General features: G+C 43.7%; 1 protein-coding gene and 1 long non-coding RNA gene across 3 annotated transcripts in view; one reads left to right on the top strand and one right to left on the bottom strand.

Moving 5' to 3' along the window:
* LOC311111750 (BTB/POZ domain-containing protein 1-like) overlaps positions 1-1929 on the top strand; it is an 8016-nt gene extending 6087 nt beyond the window's left edge. For both annotated transcript variants that reach the window (XM_084154565.1, XM_084154566.1), the window contains exon 8: positions 8-1929. In XM_084154565.1, coding sequence (XP_084010691.1) covers positions 8-166 — 159 coding nt within the window. In that variant the 3' untranslated portion in view covers positions 167-1929. The remainder of the gene's footprint in view (positions 1-7) is intronic.
* On the bottom strand, positions 1930-23450 carry LOC311111751. The gene is made up of 3 exons (XR_014610789.1): positions 23368-23450; positions 2909-2983; positions 1930-2733 (listed from the first exon to the last, which is right to left on the bottom strand). It is a non-coding gene; the product is annotated as an uncharacterized lncRNA (long non-coding RNA).

The raw sequence follows: 23450 nt of genomic DNA, 5'->3' as shown, positions 1-23450 counted from the left end.
TCTGTAGGGCCCGGACTCTCACTATGGCACTAAAGGGTTCAAGAAAGTGAGCCAGGAGTCCGCCACGGGGACCAAGACCACCTTTTTCTTTTTCAGTTCTCCTGGGAACAACAACGGCACGTCGGTGGAGGACGGACAGATCCCGGAGATCATCTACTACACCTAGACAACGCCTCACCACACCTGGGTCCTGTTCAGTTGGGCCAAAACGTTTAGAAACTGGGGCGGTCCTACCCGGACTCGTTCATTTTGGTTTCCGTTGCAACTCTTTACAAAAAAAATATTTTCGTTGCTTGCACTATTAAACACGACTCCCTAGTAAACACGACTGGGTTGTGTTCAGTAGGCAAACTTGGAACGTTGCAGCTAGAAATGTCACGAATAGAAATGACGTGATGCCTTATTCTCATTGCGGCATGTTTGTTCTAGATGTATTTCTATCTAAACGTTCCACAACGTTGTGCCCTGCTGAACAATGCCCTGGATCAGGTAGACACCATCTACCACACCTAAACCAGGGGGGCCATGTTCAGTAGGCATAGAATGGAGGAAAACGGAGTGTGACAGGGAGGTACTACCTGAGCTTGTCAAATAAGAAGCACTTATTTACATTTTCCGTTGTGAAATGTTTTGCAAGGGTGTGCTCTAATGAGCATGACCTGTGCGGTCGGGTAGGCCTGAGAGTGGAATGGAATGGCAGACTTCAGGAAGGATTGTAGCCTGGTCCCAGATCTTTCTGTGCTCTTGCTGAGTCCATTGCCATTGTTGTCCAAGACGATTCCATAAGGAGTAGGCAAGAGGGCAGAAACAGACCAGCACCCAGGCTAGAGGGATTGTGCCTTCTGCTGTTCAGGAACGGATACAAAGACTTTTGGAAACCAAAAGGAGTGGAGTGTAGGCCTACTCTGCTGGTTTGTGAACTGGGGTGTGCGAGGCCAGTGGAGGCTGGTGGGAGGAGCTATAGAACGGGCTCATTGTAATGGCTGGAATGGAATAAATGGTACGGAGTCATATGTGGTTTCCATATGTTTGATACCTTCATTTATTCCATTCCAGCCATTACAATGAGCCTGTCCTATAGCTCCTCCCACCAGCCTCCATTGTGCGAGACATATTTGACGTAATAGAACTGGAACTCAAAATGGATTGATACTGAGACATGTAGAGATGCATAATAGGACTGGACTGGCTGGAATCTGGGTGAAGGTAGACAATGACACATCAGTTGTAAATGTTCTATGTTCTACTTCAGTGGAGGCTGCTGAGGGGAGGACGGCTCATAATAATGGCTAGAACGGAAACCATGTATTTGATACCATTCCACTGATTCCAGTCCAGCCATTACCACGAGCCCGTCCTCCCCGATTAAGGTGCCACCAACCTCCTGTGTTCTACTGGCTATCTGTGGTCTGTACCTTCATCAGGGAATCACCGACTACAGTGGTGTCGTCTGGAGTGTATTCAATAGACACCAAACAGAAGAGAACGGACCGAAACGGGAAAGGACTACCTGAACTTGTCCGATAACAAACTAGTTTTCATTGCAAAACGTTTAACTATGGTGTGCACTTATGAATACACCCCATGTAGTGTAAAATCGCAGAGAGTGCCCTTCACTGATCGATCAACGTAATTTCGTAGTTTGAATGCTGGCGTGGTAAAAGTTCCACTGTTATCGTGCACTACCTTTATCATTTTTATTTGCAGGTGGAATTTTTCATGTGCAAATAAAATCTTAACTAGTGACGTCTGAGTATTTGTGCATATGTGAAAGTTTGCCTATGTACGTGACATGCTTTAATTTGTTACCTTGTTTCCTTGGCATGTCATATAAGAGTAAGACAGGAGAATATAGTGACTGTTATTTGTTGAAACGAGCAGAAATGTATATTTTTAGCTTTTGGCAATAAAGTATGTTGACACCAATGATTGATTTGTTTGATACTTTCTGAAATGATTCGGTATAGTGTGTCATTAAAGCTACAGTCTGTGATCAGTGAAGCTGTTCAACAATACATAACAGATTTGATGCTCTCAAACACACCCATAATCTGGGAAACTGTTCAACAATACATCACAGATTTGATGCTCACAAACACAGCCATAATCTGGGAAACTGGTCAATAATACATTACAGATTTGATGCTCTTAAACAAGGCCATAATGTAGGAATATACAGAAAGATGGGGGAAACGGCAAGGTAACAAGAAGTTGTAATACTACACTAGTTCCTATCGGGGGAGCTCCAAGTTAAATCAATGGAGCTCCAACTTCAAGCCTGGTCCTAAGGACCCTGGACCCACTGGCTATGCAGTAGGCTATTGTTCCATCCCAGCATTAACACTTGATTCAACCAACCAAAGGCTTTGATTAATAGCTGATTAGCTGAATCAAGTGTTGTGCTTATAGGCATACTTTTAAATAGCTTTGTATCTGCATAAGGTACAGATCTAAAATCAACCACCGAGTCCTCTGGCCTCTTGTCCATGCTATGGTAATATGGTTTTTCAAATGTCCACTTGTTTGATTTTATACAATATCAAAGGTAATATACATCAGATAACATGCTAGACAAGTTGACCTGCCTTGTAGGTAATGGAGGACAGAGAAAGGGATATGCTTGTTTTTTTTGTTTCATATGCTGAATTGCTTGGGTTGCTTGCTAGACTGTCGAAGATGCAGCAGCAGTTTTTTTTGTTATCTGCGGAAGGCCACTCCGCAAAGGACATTGGCCTGTGAGAGAAAAATAAAGTAATTACATCCCTGTTACTTCAGCCATACTTTACTGTGAATAAATAGGTGTTTAATTGTCAAGCTCAGGAAATACAATTTTTGAAATAGATATATTTTGTGTGAAAAAGATTTTTCCAAACGGTGTAAACATTGGTAGTATTTCCGAGAATCATACCTGGGGCTGGGTTTGAGAGGTTTTCCCTGGGCTGGTGATTTTTTTCCCCATTCCACCATGCTGAATTCTCTGAATCTGCAGAGAAAAAACATCTTACTAGCCCTCCCTCACTGTCTCTTACAAACATCTAAACACATCATACAGTGGGGAGAACAAGTATTTGATACATTGCCGATTTTGCAGGTTTTCCTACTTACAAAGCATGTAGAGGTCTGTAATTTTTTATCATAGGTACACTTCAACTGCGAGAGACGGAATCTAAAACAAAAATCCAGAAAATCACATTGTATGATTTTTAAGTAATTCATTTGCATTTTATTGCATGACATAAGTATTTGATACATCAGAAAAGCAGAACTTAATATTTGGTACAGAAACCTTTGTTTGCAATTACAGAGATCATACGTTTCCTGTAGGTCTTGACCAGGTTTGCACACACTGCAGCAGGGATTTTGGCCCACTCCTCCATACAGACCTTCTCCAGATCCTTCAGGTTTCGGGGCTGTCGCTGGGCAATACGGACTTTCAGCTCCCTCCAAATATTTTCTATTGGGTTCAGGTCTGGAGACTGGCTAGGCCACTCCAGGACCTTGAGATGCTTCTTACGGAGCCACTCCTTAGTTGCCCTGGCTGTGTGTTTCGGGTCGTTGTCATGCTGGAAGACCCAGCCACGACCCATCTTCAATGCTCTTACTGAGGGAAGGAGGTTGTTGGCCAAGATCTCGCGATACATGGCCCCATCCATCCTCCCCTCAATACGGTGCAGTCGTCCTGTCCCCTTTGCAGAAAAGCATCCCCAAAAAAGTATGTTTCCACCTCCATGCTTCACGGTTGGGATGGTGTTCTTGGAGTTGTACTCATCCTTCTTCTTCCTCCAAACACGGCGAGTGGAGTTTAGACTGTCATGTAGTTCTGGGCTGATCCCTCACCTTCCTCATGATCATTAATGCCCCACGAGGTGAGATCTTCATGGAGCCCCAGACCGAGGGTGATTGACCGTCATCTTGAACTTCTTCCATTTTCTAATAATTGCGCCAACAATTGTTGCCTTCTCACCAAGCTGCTTGCCTATTGTCCTGTAGCCCATCCCAGCCTTGTGCAGGTCTACAATTTTATCCCTGATGTCCTTACACAGCTCTCTGGTCTTGGCCATTGTGGAGAGGTTGGAGTCTGTTTGATTGAGTGTGTGGACAGGTGTCTTTTATACAGGTAACGAGTTCAAACAGGTGCAGTTAATACAGGTAATGAGTGGAGAACAGGAGGGCTTCTTAAAGAAAAACTAACAGGTCTGTGAGAGCCGGAATTCTTACTTGTTGGTAGGTGATCAAATACTTATGTCATGCAACAAAATGCAAATGAATTACTTAAAAATCATACAATGTGATTTTCTGGATTTTTGTTTTAGATTCCGTCTCTCACAGTTGAAGTGTACCTATGATAAAAATTACAGACCTCTACATGCTTTGTAAGTAGGAAAACCTGCAAAATCGGCAGTGTATCAAATACTTGTTCTCCCCGCTGTAGCTCTTGAATAAGGCAGATAAGTAATAGTTATAGTAGACTTATTCCAGGCAGCTATTGTTGAATAGTAAATATAAATATCCATATTTTACAAACGAATTGTCCCACTACATGGACAGTAACAGAGAGGTCAGTAGCAGTATACCTATTGAAGACAAATGTCCATAGACAAACTACTTCTTATCTGATTCAAATTATGAAACCACCAAAAGCCAACAACTTTTGTCCTTCCTAATGAATATTCAGTGTGCTATCTCTGAATAAGTTCGCACTTTGGTTGAACAGTGATTTCCTGAATAGCTATTTTGAAACAGATGTGTGCGCATGAGGGGTTTGTGATAAGTCTCCAAAGACTATTAAAAGCAATAACCAAATGTAGGAAGTTATGTATGCCTATTTCTGACCTTTTGTTTGCACTTGTTATATTCAGAAGACAATAAAAACCACATATGGTTTGAAAGATGATTATGCATGAGGTAATTAGCCTTTGTATACTTTTTTCATCAAATGCGCAGAAATCCAAATGAGAATATTAGTAGAGAATGTTGGCTATCCATAACTGATCCATATCCAGATACAGAATAAATCGAAAGCTCCTCTCTGTGCATGGACACATGGGGACCGCCTGGCTGGCATTCTCCTCGCCCATTTCTCACATTATTATTTACCTGGCATGGATCTTCTTGACTTTCAGAATAGCCTTTACTTATTTTTCCGGGGCTGAGAGTCAGGGGGGATTTTTCAAGCAATTTCTGCTCTGTGGAGAATGCCAGCCAGGCATGTGTCCATGCACAGAGAGGAGCTTTCGACCTTACACCCTCCAACAGGTCAGGGATTTAACTTGTCCTGTCTGTGAGTGGCACAGAATTACAGGCTTGTTGGCCTGGAGAGAGAAACATGATTGAGCCTCACTCACAGCGAGAGACATCAAGTCTTTAAATATTTCAATAGCCGTTTGGTGAAAACGGCCCTTGGCTTTGGATTCCATGTGTATCTCAGTCAGAATACACTGTCTCCCTGTGATCTAATAGCCTTACTGCAAGATGCCACCAAACATGAAAAGCAATATCCACCTGGGTCTTTACTGGCCTGTAAGCAAAGTCAGTTTATAGAAATATCCATGTGGACCAGCGGTGTCTTATTTTCCAAAAGTAATGGGTTTTTCTGCACTGCGGTTTTTCTGTGAACTGCTTCAGAAGGCACAGTGTCTTCGCGCCTCCTTTGGGACTGTGGCACTGGACAGAACAAAAGAGGATGGGATCTTTGCAACTTGCCGGTAGGAGGCCTGGGGAATAGAGGTGAGCCTAAACGTATGGTAGGCTATCACATTAGCCAGGGGTACACAAATGTAGATGCCGAAGTCGGCAGCATTGCTGGTGTTCACCCTTCCCATTGCGTCAGAGACCTGGGATATCAGGGGCACAACATTCACATATAAATATATACTGTAGAACTAACATGCCTGACTATGACATGTAGAATAATGAATCATTTTGGCTCTTATTTATGACATTTCTATCTACAACATTCAACAACGTCTTCCTTCTGAACATGGCCCAGGTGACAAAACTCTCTGGCCAATCAGTGACACGAATCAGTCAGAAAAACAGCAGTACTTCAGACCCTGAGGACTAGATTTAATAACCCTGTTATTAAATAATCCATCCCTATCTCCTAGCAATGCCCCACAGGCCACTGCCAGACAAATACTGTATGTGCCACCTGTACTGAATACCAGTGTCAACTGTAAATCACTTTGAATAACATCATCTGTTAAATTACCATATTCTACCACTACTATCTTGTTTAGCAACTTTGGAATCCATCCCTCCAGATAACTTCACATAACGTTACTTTCTCCAAAGTTTCATTCTTCAAAACGTAACCGCCTTAAGTTATTGTTATCATGCTAACCCCACGTTTGCCTTCTTTGACTTCTCTTGAGTTATTCCCCTCTCTGGGAGAGTGAGCGATAGCTCCAACTACCCCTGGGCTGCTGGTAGGTGATAACCTGCTGTACCCACAGACTCAGATCTCAGTCTGGCTTGGGGGAATCTAATTCCACCTGTGTGTGTGTGTGTGTGTGTGTGTGTGTGTGTGCGTGCGTGCGTGCATGTGTGTGTGTGTAAGTCTCAGTATGTATGTGTGTGTGTGAGCGTGTACATGCATGCATGAGTGAGTGTGTGTTTCCAGCATATACGCTATAGCTCTGTAGCATTCAGCACAGCTCTCCACGTCCCTGGTCTTTTTCTTCCTTCAAATGCTTATCTGCCTCTGAGGGTTCACTGAGGGGGATTTAGAAGCTACAGTTGATTCATACATGAGCGAGAGAAGAGGAGGCTGGAATGGAAAGTCAGACTGCGAAGAAGAGGAGGACATCTCGGCGGCAGGTAGCTTAGTGGGTAAGAGCGTTGTGCCAGTAACCGAAAGGTCGCTGGTTCTAATCCCCGAGCCAACTAGGTGAAAAATCTGTCGATGTGCCCTTGAGCAAGGCACTTAACCCTAATTGCTCCTGTAAGTCACTCTGGATAAGAGTGTCTGCTAAATGACTAAAATGTAAATGTAAATCTCAGAGAGTGATAGCAGAGTCTCATAACTGACAAAGCGACTTACTTTGCGTCTGTGGGAGACTTGAGTGATGCACCTGAACCAATCAATTAATCAAATGTATTTATATTGATCAGCAGTTGTCACAAAGTGCTTGTACAGAAACCGAGCCTAAAACCCCAGAGAGCAAGCAATGCAGATGTAGAAGCACGGTGGCTAGAAAAAACTCCCTAGAAAGGCTGGAACCTTGGAACAAACCTAGAGAGGAACCAGGCTGTGGGGTGGCCAGTCCTTTTCTGGCTGTGCTGGGTGGCAAGTGTCTTCACTGACATTTTCAACCTGTCCCTGACTGAGTCTGTAATAGCAACATGTTTCAAGCAGACCACCATAGTCCTTGTGCCCAAGAACACTAAGGTAACCTGCCTAAATGACTACCGACCCGTAGCACTCACGTCTGTAGACATGAAGCGCTTTGAAAGGCTGGTCATGGCTCACATCAACACCATTATCCCAGAAACCCTAGACTCACTCCAATTTGCATACCGCCCCAACAGATCCACAGAAAATGCAATCTCTATTGCACTCCACACTGCTCTTTCCCACCTGGACAAAAGGAACACCTACGTGAGAATGCTATTCATTGACTACAGCTCAGCGTACAACATCATAATGCCCTCAAAGCTCATCACTAAGCTAAGGACCCTGGGACTAAACACCTCCCTCTGCAACTGGATCCTGGACTTCCTGACGGGCCGCCCCCACGTGGTAAGGGTAGGTAACAACACATCTGCCATGCTGATCCTCAACACGGGGGCCCCTCAGGGGTGCATGCTCAGTCCCCTCCTGTACTCCCTGTTCACCCATAACTGCATGGCAAGGCACGACTCCAACACCATCATTAAGTTTGCTGACGACACAACAGTGGTAGGCCTGATCACGGACAACGACGAGACAGCCTGTAGGGAGGAGGTCAGAGACGTGGCCGTGTTGTGCCAGGACAACAACCTCTCCCTCAACGTGATCAAGACAAAGGAGATGATTGTGGACTACAGGAAAAAGAAGAGGACCGAGCACGGTCCACATCACCAACAAACTATCATGGTCCAAACACACCAAGACAGTCGTGAAGAGGGCACGACAAAGCCTATTCCCCCTCAGGAGACTGAAAAGATTTGGCATGGGTCCTCAAATCCTCAAAAATGTCTACAGCTGTACCATTGAGAAAATCCTGACTGGCTGCATCATTGCCTGGTATGGCAATTGCTCGGCCTCCAACCGCAAGGCACTACAGAGGGTAGTGCGTACAGCCCAGTACATCAATGGGGCCAAGCTTCCTGCCATCCAGGACCTCTATACCAGGCGGTGTCAGAGGAATGCCCTAAAAATTGTCAAAGACTCCAGCCACCCTAGTCATAGACTGTTCTCTCTGCTACCGCACGGCAAGCGGTACCGGAGCGCCAAGTCTAGGTCAAAATGGCTTCTTAACAGCTTCTACCCCCAAGCCATAAGACTCCTGAACAGCTAATCAAATGGCTACCCGAACTATTTGCATTGCTCCCCCCCTCCTCTTTTACGCTGCTGCTACTCTCTGTTTATTATCTATGCATAGTCACTTTAACTCTACCTACATGTACATATTACCTCAATTACCTCGACTAACCTGTTCCCCCACACATTGACTCTGTACCGGTACCCCCTGTATATAGCCTCGCTACTGTTATTTTATTGCTGCTCTTTAATTATTTTTATTTTTTACTTACATTTTTTAATAGCACATAGACTATTGCAGCATAGATACTGGGGACTGAGACAGGGTGGGTCGGGAGATGCTGTGGCCCCGTCCAAAGTTACCAACGGACAGGGCCAACCAGGCAGGATATAACCACCCACGTTGCCAAAGCACAGCCCCCACACCACCAAAGGGATATCAACAGACCACTAACTTACTACCCTGAGACAAGGCCGAGTATAGCCCACAAAGATCTCCCCCACCGCACGAGCCCGAGGACAGGAAGGAAGATCACGTCAGTGACTCAACCCACTCAGGTCGAGTATAGCGATAAAAGCCTGGTTAGAGGTGATGCACCCCTCCTAAGGACAGCATGGGAGAGCGTGAGCAAGCCAGTGATTCAGCCCCCTTAATAGAGAGAGGGGAGCCAAGCAGGCAGAGACAGCAAGGGTGGTTTGTCTCTCTAGTGTCTTGCCGTTCACCTTTACACCCCAGGGCCAGACTACACTCAATCATAGGACCTACTTCAGTAAATATTTAAAGGGATACTTCAGGATTTTGGAAATGAAGCCCTTTATCTAACATCCCCATAGTCAGATGAATTCATTTTCATGTCTCTGCGAGCAGGTTGAAGAAAGTTGCTAACTAGTGTTAGCGCAATTGCTAACTAGCGTTTCCCATAGACTTCCAGTCATTGCGCTAACGCTGGTTAGCATTGGCTCACGAAACTACCTCTATCGTTCTTCATACTGGATGCAGAGACATAAATGGTATCCATGAGTTCATCTGACTCTGGGGAAGTCCACTGAACCAAAATATAAACGCAACATGAAACAATTTCTAAGAGTTCATATAAGGAAATCAGTCAATTGAAATAAATAAATTAGGCCCTAATCTATGGATTTCACATGACTGGGAATACAGATATGCATCTGTTGGGCACAGATAGCTTAAACATAAGGTAGGGGCGTGGATCAGAAAACCAGTCAGTATCTGGTGTGACCATCATTTGCCTCATGCAGCGCGACACATCTCCTTCGCATAGAGTTGATCAGGCTGTTGATTGTGGCCTGTGAAATGTTGTCCCACTTCTCTTCAATGGCTGTGTGAAGTTGTTGGATATTGGCAGGGACTGGAACACGCTGTCCTACACGTCGATCCAGAGCATCCCAAACATGCTCAATGGGTGACATGTCTGGTGATTATGCAGGCCATGGAAGAACATTTTCAGCTTCCAGGAATTGTGTACAGATCCTTGCGACATGGGGCCGTGCATTATCATGCTGAAACATGAGGTGATGGCGGTGGATGAATGGCACACAATGGGCCTCAGGATCTCGTCACAGTATCTCTGTATATTCAATTTGCCATTGATAAAATCCAATTGTGTTCGTTGTCCGTAGCTTATGCCTGCCCATACCATAACCCCATCCCCACCATGGGGCACTCTGTTCACAACGTTGACATCAGCAAACCGCTCGCACACACGACGCCATACACGCTGTCTACCATCTGCCTGGTACAGTTTAAACTGGGATTCATCCGTGAAGAACACACTTCTCCAGCGTGCCAGTGGCCATCGAAGGTGAGCATTGTCCCACTGAAGTCGGTTACGACATCGAACTGCAGTCAGGTCAAGACCCTGGTGAGGATGACGAGCATGCAGATGACCTTCCCTGAGACGGTTTCTGACAGTTTGTGCAGAAATGCCTCGGTTGTACAAACCAATAGTTTCATCAGCTGTCCGGGTGACTGGTCTCAGACGACCTCGCAGGTGAAGAAGCCGGATGTGGAGGTCCTGGGCTGGCGTGGTTACATGTGGTCTGCGATTGTGAGACGGGTTGGACGTACTGCCAAATTCTCTAAAACGACATTGGAGGCAGCTTATGGTAGAGAAATTAACATTCAATTCTCTGGCAACAGCTCTGGTGGACATTCCTGCAGTCAGCATGCCAATTGCATGCTCCCTCAAAACTTGGGACATATGTGGCATTGTGTTGTGTGACAAAACTGTGCATTTTAGAGTGACCTTTTATTGTCCCCAGCACAAGGTGCACCTGTGTAATGATCATGCAGCTTCATCAGCTGCTTGATATGCCACACATGTCAGGTGGATGGAGTATCTTGGCAAAGGAGAAATGCTCACTAACAGGGATGTAAACAAATGTGTGCACAACATTTGAGAGAAATATGCTTTTTGTGCATATGGAAAATGTCTGGGGTCTTTTATTTCAGCTCATGAAACATGTAACCAACACTTTAAATGTTGCATCTATATTTTTGTTAAGTATACATAAAGGGTTCATTGCCAAAATCCTGAAGTATCCCTTTAAAGGTTGAGACAGAATCTGCATCTCTCACATAGATCGGCAGTCCATTCCATAAAAAATTTAGCTCTATAGGAGAAAGCCCTGCACAAGGCTATCAAGCCTTCATCAAGTCCAAAGAGAGTGTTTTGAGTGTTTTACTGTTTTAAGAGTGTGTGTGAGGTCAAATTAAGTTATTAATCATACTAGCACAGAAAGAAGTGATGCGATCAGTCAGATTCTGAACTATATAATGTTTTTCATGTCTAGACAAAGCACTTTTGCAACAGAAATCAATCTTCTCTGATATCACACTGGTTTACACTTTTGTTATTAGTCCCTGGAAAGACAATGAGCACCATCAAAAGGAACCGTCTGTCCCCTTCTGTCCTCGCTCCATATAGGGAGGGAGGACAGAAGGGGACAGACGGTAGAGGGGGTTTTGCGACTCTCACACCCAGAATGATGCTGCACCTCGGAAAGTTTCCTAATCATACACGCTTATCGTCCTGAGAAATGGGTCACCGCGGAGTCATACTGCCGTCGCTGTAGCGCAGTTATCACCTCCACACAGCGACACAGCCACATCAAGAACTAGGTTCTGGGCAATTGAAGTCATGAGTAACCTGTCTCTAGTGCAGAGAAAACAACGCGCTGAGGAGCACGGGTAGCTCGAAAAAGATATAAAAGTCACACTGAGTGATGATTCATATGCTATGCTTGGATGTTAGCGCTGGCTAAACAGGCTTGTAAGGAGGATGGCTAAGGAGATAGTCAGTCAGAGAAGCCGAACCGGGTCAGATAATGAATTTGTGCTCTGAAAGATGAAAGTAGCCTTTCATGTTTGGAGCTCGAGAGGAGAAGAGGGCTGAGGGTTTTCCCGACAGAGCTTAACCCATGTCCTTTCTTTCCATCACGAAATGACTCCCTATTCCCTATATAGTGCACTAGCCCAACTATTGACCAGAACCCTATAGAGAAAAGGGTCCCGTTTGGGAGGTACACAGAGTAAGCTTACAAAGCTTTATTTTCTGTCTAAAGAGGAATATGGTATATGCATTTGATGTTTTACTTATTAGTCTAGTCTGTAGAAACATCGACCTAAAAGGTTTCACCAATAACTTAATCACCATTGGAAGTAACTGGTGAAACGTTTTTTGGTCAATGTTTCTATGGCCAAATTTCAACCCCACATAATTTCATGTCCATCTACATGTCAATAAAGAAAGCATTACTGTATGTCAAGTTCAAAATCATTTCTTTCCAAATAAAATAGCAAAATGGAGATTGAAGTATGGAGTATTTATTATTGATCCTATTCATCACTTGCACTTCTGACAGCCTTTTATAATAATAATAATAATAATAATAATAATTTTCAAAAGCTTTAGAATTTGGTAGTGATCATGTTAAAAGAACCAACAGAATACTTGAACTACAACAATATTTTCAGTAATGGTTACGGAAACTGAACACTGGGTACTATTCTAATGAGCTCCGCCCCCAAACAATGCCAGCCTGACCAATCATAGACGTATATTTTCGGGGACGGTCCAGCCTTGATTTGGCCCAAGAATAGTTGTGTATTGATTGGTCTAGATCTAGTCCGCCCGGACCGGTGTGGTGATTGTCATGGGCTGAGGTTAATGTGGTGTGGGAGTCAGGCGCAGGACACCGAAGCTAGTCCAACAAAGTTTACTAGTGCAACACAAGGCAAAATCCAATCAACGGCCTCAACATAAAACAGAGGCGAGCGATTACGCAAACTGTGCGTAAACTACAAAACAACAAACAGAGAAAACACGCAGCACTAACGGACAGGCGAATAACAACACACAAACTAACCAACACAAGACAGGCAACTTATAGGACACATAATCAGACACAAACGGACACAGGTGCAATAGACAGACAAAAGCAATCAAACATCGAAACATCTAACGGTGGCAGCTAGTACTCCGGGGACGGCGAACGCCGAAGCCTGCCCGAGCAAGGAGGAGGAGCAGCCTCGGCAGAATCCGTGACAGTGATACTGATGGTTTCTTAGAACTGATGGATTATGCAGTGACACGGAGAATGAACGTGGAAAGCCATGTATGAACCAAGAGAACGAACTCCAACAAGAGGCATGGATATAGTCACTTTTCCATGCTCATTATTTTAAAGTCGTAGTATTTATCAATCTGATTTTTATCAAAGAAACAACTATTAAAATGCGAGCAAATCGCTCACCTCATTATTTTTATTTAGTGAAGCAATTAAACCGAAATCAAATCAATGTTGGCAGTTCAAAATACAACTGTATTAGTCAAACATTGGCCTACTTGGTGTAATTTGTTGATAGTCAGTAGGCTAGTTTTTGATCAGTGATGATTTGTATAATATTTTTCTGATATGATATTTGAGACAAGAGGAAAATAAATACGATCCTGTTTGATATTCTCATAGCCTATTTAGGAAATAACAAATCTTTGATATTATGCACAAAACAAACAAGTGTCAACATTCACCTGCAGGCTACACTGTTCTACAATAATAATGTATAGCAAATATAGGTAGGCCTAACTCCGCTCAGAGAATAAACTTCTCAGGTGTCATCTAATAGGCCTTTAATAATAATATAGCAATTCAACATCGGTTTTCATGGAAAGCTAATTACAGTGAGTGGGCTTAGTGCATGCAAAGTCTGGCCACAGAGTGTTCTTTTCAGTTACGCTGAAAGTTCTACGCTCTGGTAACTGAGCCCAACAGTCACGGTGTAACAAGTGCACATGTACTTATCTGGAAACAAGTATTTGAAAATAGTTTGAAATAGTATTTATAGGAAACTATTTGAAAAAAATTGCTAATACTTCAAATAGAAGTAGTTCATTCGCTCAATATGGAAGTGGTCAGATGACGTGGATACTACGCTACAGGACTGTTTTGCTAGCACAAACTGTAATATGTTCCATGATTCATCCAATTGCATTGAAGAGTATACCACCCTCAGTCACCGGCTTCATCAATAAGTGCATCGATGACTTCATCCCCACAGTGACAATACGTACAGTTGAAGTCGGAAGTTTACATAAACTTAGGTTGGAGTCATTAAAACTCGTTTTTCAACCACTCCACAAATTTCTTGTTAACAAACTATAGTTTTGGCAAGTCAGTTAGGACATCTACTTTGTGCATGACACAAGTAATTTTTCCAACAATTGTTTACAGACAGAATATTTCACTTATAATTCACTGTATCACAATTCCAGTGGGTCAGAAGTTTACATACACTAAGTTGACTGTGGCTTTAAACAGCTTGGAAAATACCAGAAAATGATGTCATGGCTTTAGAAGCTTCTGATAGGCTAATTGACATCATTTGAGTCAATTGGAGGTGTACCTGTAGATGTATTTCAAGGCCTACCTTCAAACTCAGTGCCTCTTTGCTTGACATCATGGGAAAATTTAAAGAAATCAGCCAAGACCTCAGAAAAAAATTGTAGACCTCCACAAGTCTGGTTCATCCTTGGGAGCAATTTCCAAACGCCTGAAGGTACCACGTTCATCTGTACAAACAATAGTACGCAAGTATAAACACCATGGGCCCACGCAGCCGTCATACCGCTCAGGAAGGAGACACGTTCTGTCTCCTTGAGATGAACGTACTTTGGTGCGAAAAGTGCAAAACAATCCCAGAACAACAGCAAAGGACCTTGTGAAGATGCTGGAGAAAACAGGTACAAAAGTATCTATATGTACAGTAAAACAAGTCCTATATCGACATAACCTGAAAGGTCGCTCAGCAAGGAAGAAGCCACTGCTCCAAAACCGCCATAAAAAGCCAGACTACGGTTTACAACTGCACATGGGGAAAAAGTTCGTACTGGTCTGATGAAACAAAAATAGAACTGTTTGGCCATAATGACCATCTTTATGTTTGGAGGAAAAAGGCAGGGCTTGCAAGCCGAAGAACACCATCCCAACCGTGAAGCACGGGGTTGGCAGCATCATGCTGTGGGGGTGCTTTGCTGCAGGAGGGACTGGTGCACTTCACAAAATAGATGGCATCATGAGGAAGGAAAATTATGTGGATATATTGAAGCAACATCTCAAGACATCAGTCAGAAGTTAAAGTTTGGTCGCAAATGGTTCTTCCAAATGAACAATGACCCCAAGCATACTTCCAAAGTTGTGGCAAAATGGCTTAAGGACAACAAAGTCTAGGTATTGGAGTGGCCATCACAAAGCCCTGACCTCAATCCTATAGAAAATTGTGGGCAGAACTGAAAAAGCGTGTGCAAGCAAGTAGGCCTACAAACCTGACTCAGTTACACCAGCTCTGTCAGGAGGAATGGGCCAAAATTCACCCTACTTATTGTGGGAAACTTGTGGAAGGCTACCCAACATTTTTTACCCAAGTTAAACAATTTAAAGGCAATGCTACCAAATACTAATTGAGTGTATGTAAACTTCTGACCCACTGGGAATTTGATGAAAGAACTAAAAGCTCTCTACTATTATTCTGACATTTCACATTCTTAAAATAAAGTGGTGATCCTAACTGACCTAAGACAGGGACTTTTTACTAGGATTAAATGTCAGGAATTGTGAACTGAGTTTAAATGTATTTGGCTAAGGTGTATGTAAACTCCCGACTTCAACTGTACATATCCCAACCAGAAGCCATGGATTACAGGCAACATCCGCGCTGAGCTAAAGGCTAGAGTTGCCGCTTTCAAGGAGCGGGACACTAAGAAACCCTGCTATGCCCTCAGACGAACCATGAAACAGGCAAAGCGTCAATACAGGACTAAGATTTAATCCTACTACACTTTACATTTACATTTACATTTTAGTCATTTAGCAGACGCTCTTATCCAGAGCGACTTACAGGAGCAATTAGGGTTAAGTGCCTTGCTCAAGGGCACATCGACAGATTTTTCACCTAGTCGGCTCGGGGATTAGAACCAGCGACCTTTTGGTTACTGGCACAACGCTCTTAACCACTAAGCTACCTGCCGCCCCCATCCGATGGCTTTGACGCTCATCGGATGTGGCAGGGCTTGCAAACTATTACAGACAACAAAGGGAAACCCAGCCACAAGCTGCCCAGTGATGCGAGCCTACCAGATGGGCTAAATGCCTTTTATGCTCGCTTCGAGCTGTTCCGGACGACTTTGTGATCACGCTCTCCGTAGCCGATGTGAGTAAGACCTTTAAACAGGTCAACATTCACAAGACCGCGGGGCCAGACGAATTACCAGGACGTGTACTCAGAGCATGCACGGACCAACTGGCAAGTGTCTTCATTGAAATGTTCAACCTCTCCCTGACCGAGTCTGTAATACCTACATGTTTAAAGCAGACCACCATAGTCCCTGTGCCCAAGAAAGCGAAGGTAACCTGCATAAATGACTACCACGCTGTAGCACTCACGTCGGTAGCCATGAAGTGCTTTGAAAGGTTGGTCATGGCTCACATCAATACCATCATCCCGGAAACCCTAAACCCACTCCAATTCGCATACCGCCCCAACAGATCCACAGATTACGCAATCTCAATCGCACTCCACACTGCCCTTTCCCACCTGGACAAGAGGAACACCTACGTGAGAATGCTGTTCATTGACTACAGCTCACGTTCAACACCTTAGTGCCCACAAAGCTCATCACTAATCTAAGGACCCTGGGACTAAACACCTCCCTTTGTAACTGGATCCTGGACTTCCTGATGGGCCGCCCCCAGGTGGTAAGGGTAGGTAACAACACATCTGCCACGCTGATCCTCAACACGGGGGCCCCTCCGGGGTGCATGCTCAGTCCCCTCCTGTACTCCCTGTTCACCCATGACTGCATGGACAGGCACGACTCCAACACCATCATTAAGTTTGCCGACGACACAAAAGTGGTAGGCCTGATCACCAACAACGATGAGACAGCCAATAGGGAGGAGGTCAGAGACCTGGCAGTGTGGTGCCAGGACAACAACCTCCCCCTCAGGAGATTGAAAATATTTGGCATGGGTCCCCAGATCCTCAAAAGGATATACAGCTGCACCATCGAGAGCATTCTGACCGATTGCATCACTGCCTGATATGGCAACTGCTCGGCATCTGACCGTAAGGAGCTACAGATGGTAGTGTGTACAGCCCAATACATCACTGGGGCCGAGCTTTCTGCCATCCAGGACTTCTATACTAGGCGGTTTCAGTGGAAGGCCCAAGAAATTGGCAAAGACTCCAGTCACCCAAGTCATAGACTGTTCTCTCTGCTACCTCACGGCAAGCGGTACCGGAGCGCCAAGTCTAGGTCCAAAAGGCTCCTTAACAGCTTCTACCCCCAAGCCATAAGACTGCTGAACAATTAATCAAATGGGCACCCGGACTATTTGCATTGATTTGATTATTTGAAAATACTCAAATACACAGAAAATAAGATTTAATATGCATGTATTTGAACTCTGATCTGACTGCCCCACACCTTCATATAGGTTCCACATTCAAAAAACTCAGGACACCCATCTCTCTATCAGCTAGTCAGGTCATCAGAACACCTAGGCAACCAAGTACTATCCCTTGGGCCCTGGACCGGCATTAAAAAAAAGTTGATCAAATGTCATACTATCAAATGATCAAAGGCAACAATCAATATGCCCCAAACAATATATTTTGAGTATTGTTGTACAGAAACAATATATTTAAAGTGTTGATGTACAGAAATTATATATTTAGAGTGTTCTTGTACAGAAACAATATATTTAGATTGTTGTTTTACAGAAACAATATATTCAGAGTGTCGTTGTACACAGAAACAACATATTTAGAGTATTGTTGTACAGAAACAATATATTTAGAGTGTTGTTGTACAAAGGGTTAAACCATCAGATACGTTTCAATATAGGGGGAGATAGACAGACAGCCTATAATTAATATCAATACTGCACTCTGTTAACAACTTGACATAGCTCCCAAACAGCCACTGGTGTGGTCAACTAGATGCCTGGGTAGTTTTGAGCAGTGACAGGGAAACAGCAGCAGTGAGGGGAAAACAGCAGTAGTGATTGGAAATAGCAGCAGTGATGGGAAACAGCATCAGTGAGGGGGAAACAGCAGCAGTGAGGGGGAAACAGCAGCAGTGATGGGGAAACAGCAGCAGTGAGGGGGAAACAGCAGCAGTGAGGGGGAAACAGCAGTAGTGATTGGAAACAGCATCAGTGAGGGGGAAACAGCATCAGTGAGGGGGAAACAGCAGCAATGAGGGGAAAACAGCAGCAGTGAGGGGGAAACAGCAGCAGTGAGGGGGAAACAGTAGCAGTGAGGGGGAAACAGCATCAGTGAGGGGGAAAACAGTAGCAGTGAGGGGGAAACAGCAGCAGTGAGGGGGAAACAGTAGCAGTGAGGGGGAAACAGCAGCAGTGAGGGGGAAACAGTAGCAGTGAGGGGGAAACAGTAGCAGTGAGGGGGAAACAGCATCAGTGAGGGGGAAACAGCAGCAGTGAGGGGGAAACAGTAGCAGTGAGGGGGAAACAGCATCAGTGAGGGGGAAACAGCAGCAGTGAGGGGGAAACAGCAGCAATGAGGGGGAAACAGCAGCAGTGAGGGGGAAACAGCATCAGTGAGGGGGAAACAGCATCAGTGAGGGGGAAACAGCAGCAGTGAGGGGGAAACAGCAGCAGTGAGGGGGAAACAGCAGCAGTGAGGGGGAAACAGCCACAGTGGGACACAAGGCGTTCCTCCACCAGTACATGAGCAACAGTTCATCTGGTCAGGTCAAGACTTCTTAGCCCTTTGGTCATTCACCACAAGCCAGCTGTTTCTCCTCAATATGCTTGACTCCTTTCTGTGTGTTAGCAAGTTAACAATACTGGATGCAAAACATGTGGTAACTGCTGGTCATTCTGTCACACTGGCATTGGCTGCTAAATGTTATGGTCCTGTAAAAAGAAATCTGAAAGCTGTAAAATTTGGGGAATCCATGATGAGAGGAAATTACTTTAAGACGATGAGATTAGTTAATGGGTTCTCATGGTTCTCACCCCCTTCCAAAGACTTACACAGTAATTATGACAACTTTCGGAGGACGTCCTCCAGCCTATCAGAGCTCTTGCAGCATGAACTGACATGTTGTCCACCCAATCAAAGGATCAGAGAATTAATCTAGTACTGAAAGCATAAGCTACAGCTAGCTAGCACTGCAGTGTATAAAATGTGGTGAGTAGTTGACTCAAAGAGAAAGACAATAGTTGAACAGTTTTGAAAAAATTAATTTATTCCAAAATGAAGGAGAAGCAAGAGAGAAAATAGAGAGATTTCGTCATTGTTTTTCACTTTTAGTTTCACTTACTTAGCTAGAAAATGCAGCTAGCTAGTTTAGCCTACTGAAACACCCTGCTCAAACAGAGGGGTGCTATGTTAGCTAGCTGGCTATGACTTTCCAACACAACACTGGAACTCTTTCAAGTCAAGGTAAGCTTTTGGTATTACTAATTTATTGCCACTGGGGCCCGCTGGTGTAACTGCTTACTGACTGTACACTAACGTTACTGCATGATTGTAGCAGGTTTACTAACGCGTTAATTCTAAGACTATGACGTTACTTTAGCTAACATGGTGATAACGATGTAGGCTGTGGGCAGCGGTTTGGCTTGGAAAGGTTTTTTCGGCTGGTCACATACAGCTGATGTGTTGTGCATTGAAGTCCACAAGCAAAGGGAAGAGGTGAGAGGAGGAGAGTGCATAGATGCGAGAAGGAATACAAGGTGGCTGCTATGAAAGTGAACTGTGTCTATGCGTGACCAGGGGTGTATTCATTCCGCCGATTATGTTGAAAAGCGTTTCTTAAACGGAAGCAAACGGAAGCAAACGGAACAAAACAGGGATAAACGTACCTGCATTTGTCCAATAGAAACTCTTGTTTGAAACTGTTGGACTAATGATTACACCCTATATCAGCTAGACGCAGGCAAGAGTGTGCAAGGCGGTATTGAATGTCACTGTCTGTCCATATGTCACAAATTTGTCTCTTGACCTGTGTGCACCTACCACCTAACTTTTATTCATAGACTAGGTTGTAGCAACCTCATGATGGGTATAGGGCAAATTTGAGGATCATGTAGTACCCTAAACCTATCGCGGTTACATTGAACTGGGTGAATGGAATAGGAATGAGAGTCATCCAATATGCTGTACTTAAACGGCACTGACCACCACTGGTGAGGACAGTATTGAATGGACCAAATACACAAACACACATGCACGCACACAATCCTCAGGGTACAAGTGAAGTAGGGCAAGAGTACAAAATACAAGGCTAAAAGGAGGACAACCTCAGTCAAACACAGCAGAGAACATTTTCTCCTCAAAGAGCAATGTGCTGATAGTGAATACAAAAAACAAATCCTCTTCCAGTAAAGTTCATGCTCCCAATGTTAGGCAACTCAGGGTCTGTGAGTGCTGAAAGCTAAGATGGGTTGTGTCCTAAATGGCACCCTATTCTCTATATAGTGCACTACTTTGTGTACTAAATGGGGAATAGGTTGCCATTTTTTACGCAGACATGGTGATTTACCATAGGAGAATACACAGCCACATTCCCAGCACAAAGGGTCAGTGAGGTGCAAATCTTGAGATCCTTGTGCGTAACTGGATTTTATGCCAAAATCTCCTGTTGACATCATAGCATTATTTATGCAAAAGTCTGAGGGCTCTTTTTGAACAAATCTAGTACAATGGTAAATCGTAGCACTGGTGGTATTGCTATAAATTCAGTGGTGTGTCAGAAATATTTGTGCTATTTTCACAACCAGAGTTATGGGCGCAGTAGCTGATGGTGGCGTAAAAGGGCTGAGTTTTGATGAATGAACAAGTTATATGTGTGTCAAGGCATGACCCCTCACTGGTCAATCAGAAAGTGGTCCATGGCTAAATATGTGGTTGCTTCAAGTAGTGTATTTACAGTATTTTATGTATTGAGTTGTTATCAACCCCAATTTGAATGTTAGTCCATATATAGCCTAGTTTGTTAAATAGCCTGCAGAAACAAAATAACAAGATGCATGAAGGCCTATCCCATCTTTGCTAAATATGTTGAACATATTTGCAGTCAACATTATAAGAAGCCTAATTGCATGGCTTCAATATGAAAATATATTGTTAAACATAGCATTTGCACTGATATGACATGGGGCGGCAGGTAATGTTGTGGTTAAGAGCGTTGTGCCAGTAACCGAAAGGTCGCTGGTTCTAATCCCCGAGCCGACTAGGTGAAAAATCTGTCAATGTGCCCTTGAGCAAGGCACTTAACCCTAATTGCTCCTGTAAGTCGCTCTGGATAAGAGCGTCTGCTAAATGACCGATTTATATAGGGGCTAGGCCTACTGTAAATTGCATTATGTCTCAGCCATGGACATGCCAAATGTTGTCAATAAGCAAGATCAAATTCTAATCAAAACGAAACAACTTGTTTTAAATGGGCTATGTCTATATATAGTTACATGCACCATAGTTGCTCCCCGTGGGCATAATTAAGGTAGACTATGGAGGCTTTTAAGCACATCCTAAATAATAATAGGTTCTACCTAAAATAATGATAAAAATGCTCCCTGTTTTACTAGTCCCAAACTTGACCTTTTAATAAAGCTTTGGTGATTAATATTCATTTCCAAGCAATCTCACGAGCCAAACCCTTTATTGATGGGCTGCTATTTGTAGATGGGTTGGCTGACAATGTTACTAAAACGATGTGTTCGCTTCCATGGGGCAGAAGTCAGCCTGTTGTTGTGATGCTGGATGGCCAGATTGCTTGCAAGAATGACAAGAAACTGCTATGTGGGGAATATTAAGTGGCTCGTTTCAGGTTGTTTCATCTTGTTATTGATACCATGGCTTGTTTTGAGGTGTTTTGACTGATTTCATGTCAATGCTAATATGGCTAAAATTCGCTAGCTAACCAACAACTGTAATTATGTATTTGAAAGACAACAAATTGTCATTGTGCAAATGTATTTATGTTTTCAATAAACATTGGAGACGAACTATAGCTTACATGTTGCAAACAATCTAAGGCAACCTCACCTGTTTTGCCCCATGGTTGCGCGCGTGTCGTTTTTGTTGATAAACAATCAACCCCTCTATTGGGCGGGACAAAAAAGCAGCCTTCATTGCTTTTTAAAACAACAACAATATTTCTAAATAGAATGGGGTCAGAAACATTATATCATAAATCGCATATCTTGTTCCATGGCACTCTGTACAAACGTAGGCCTAAATATCTTTATGCATAACATCCTGTCAATTGTATCATTGCCTATGTGCAATGCACATTCTCCCAAAAATCGGCAGTTGATATGGCATTATAGGAGGACTGAATAGTTTGGAGGAGTGCGTATTTGGTAATCTGAAGAGGGGCGCTCTCTGAAAATTGGGATGGATAGCCTACTTGAACAAGTGAAATGAAGTATGCAGGTACTGTATGTGAATTGTGAGTAATGAAAAAGCAATATATTTAGAGGGCAAAAACCTCCAAAATCTTTCACGGCACTTAGGCATTTAAAACCCCTTTATTCATATAGGCTACTTGGCTAATGCATGGCCAGGATACAAATATATTCTATGCGAAGCTGCTAAACCAGCCTTGATTAGGGGGCTAAACCAGCCTTGATTAGGGGGCAATCGGTTTTCTATGTTTCTAAATACAAGATTCACAGGCACAAAATGCACATCCCTTGTTCCCTGGGCACTGTGCGTCACTGCTGGATAGGCTGCACTTCCGCTCTTAAAATCCATGTCATTACCAACTGCGTTAACGTTAAGACCTGCTTTTGGTGGGTCTTAAAACTTCCCTTTAGTGCTGCATGAAATTGTCACTTTTGCGCTTGTTTTTAATGAAACACCTCAAATATTGCCACCCCTCCCACATCAGCGCAAGCGAGTTGATTAGTCAGGTAAATTGCAGACCCTGGCATAAGGGGTGGAAAATACAAGTGCGCCCGTTTTTACATGACGAAATTGCAAACCAACGTGCATTTGAAACTTGCGTGGATCTCAAATTAGGATTTGGCCTTGAGACATGATATTCCCGAAGTAGCAGGAATGGTGAAATCCACATGGTGGGTGGGTGACGAGGGTATCCATAAAGCCAAACAGATTGAAATAAGACTCATGGAAAAGTTTAACTTTTCTGTCCGAGTCTTTCTGTATGCCACAGCCGATGACAATCGCAATAGACGACAATGGCATCATGTAGGGAGACAGAAAGGGTGTTATCTTCAAAAGAACCCTCTGCGGGAGCATTGAATACTATTAGCAATACAATGAGGAAGAATGTAAAGACCATCAATGAGATTGAAGTAACTAACAACTGTTTAGATTGGCTCACCTGATTGGCTGTGCTGTCAAAAAGATGACAAGTCTTTGGCTAAGTGGCTCCATATAAAATAATGTAGTTTAAAAAGCAATGGC

Source organism: Coregonus lavaretus (assembly GCF_964263955.1).
Source record: "Coregonus lavaretus genome assembly, chromosome: 37".
Classification (NCBI taxonomy): domain Eukaryota; kingdom Metazoa; phylum Chordata; class Actinopteri; order Salmoniformes; family Salmonidae; genus Coregonus; species Coregonus lavaretus.
Note: the sequence above shows the minus strand (reverse complement) of the source record. Positions and strands in the feature narration are given on the sequence as shown.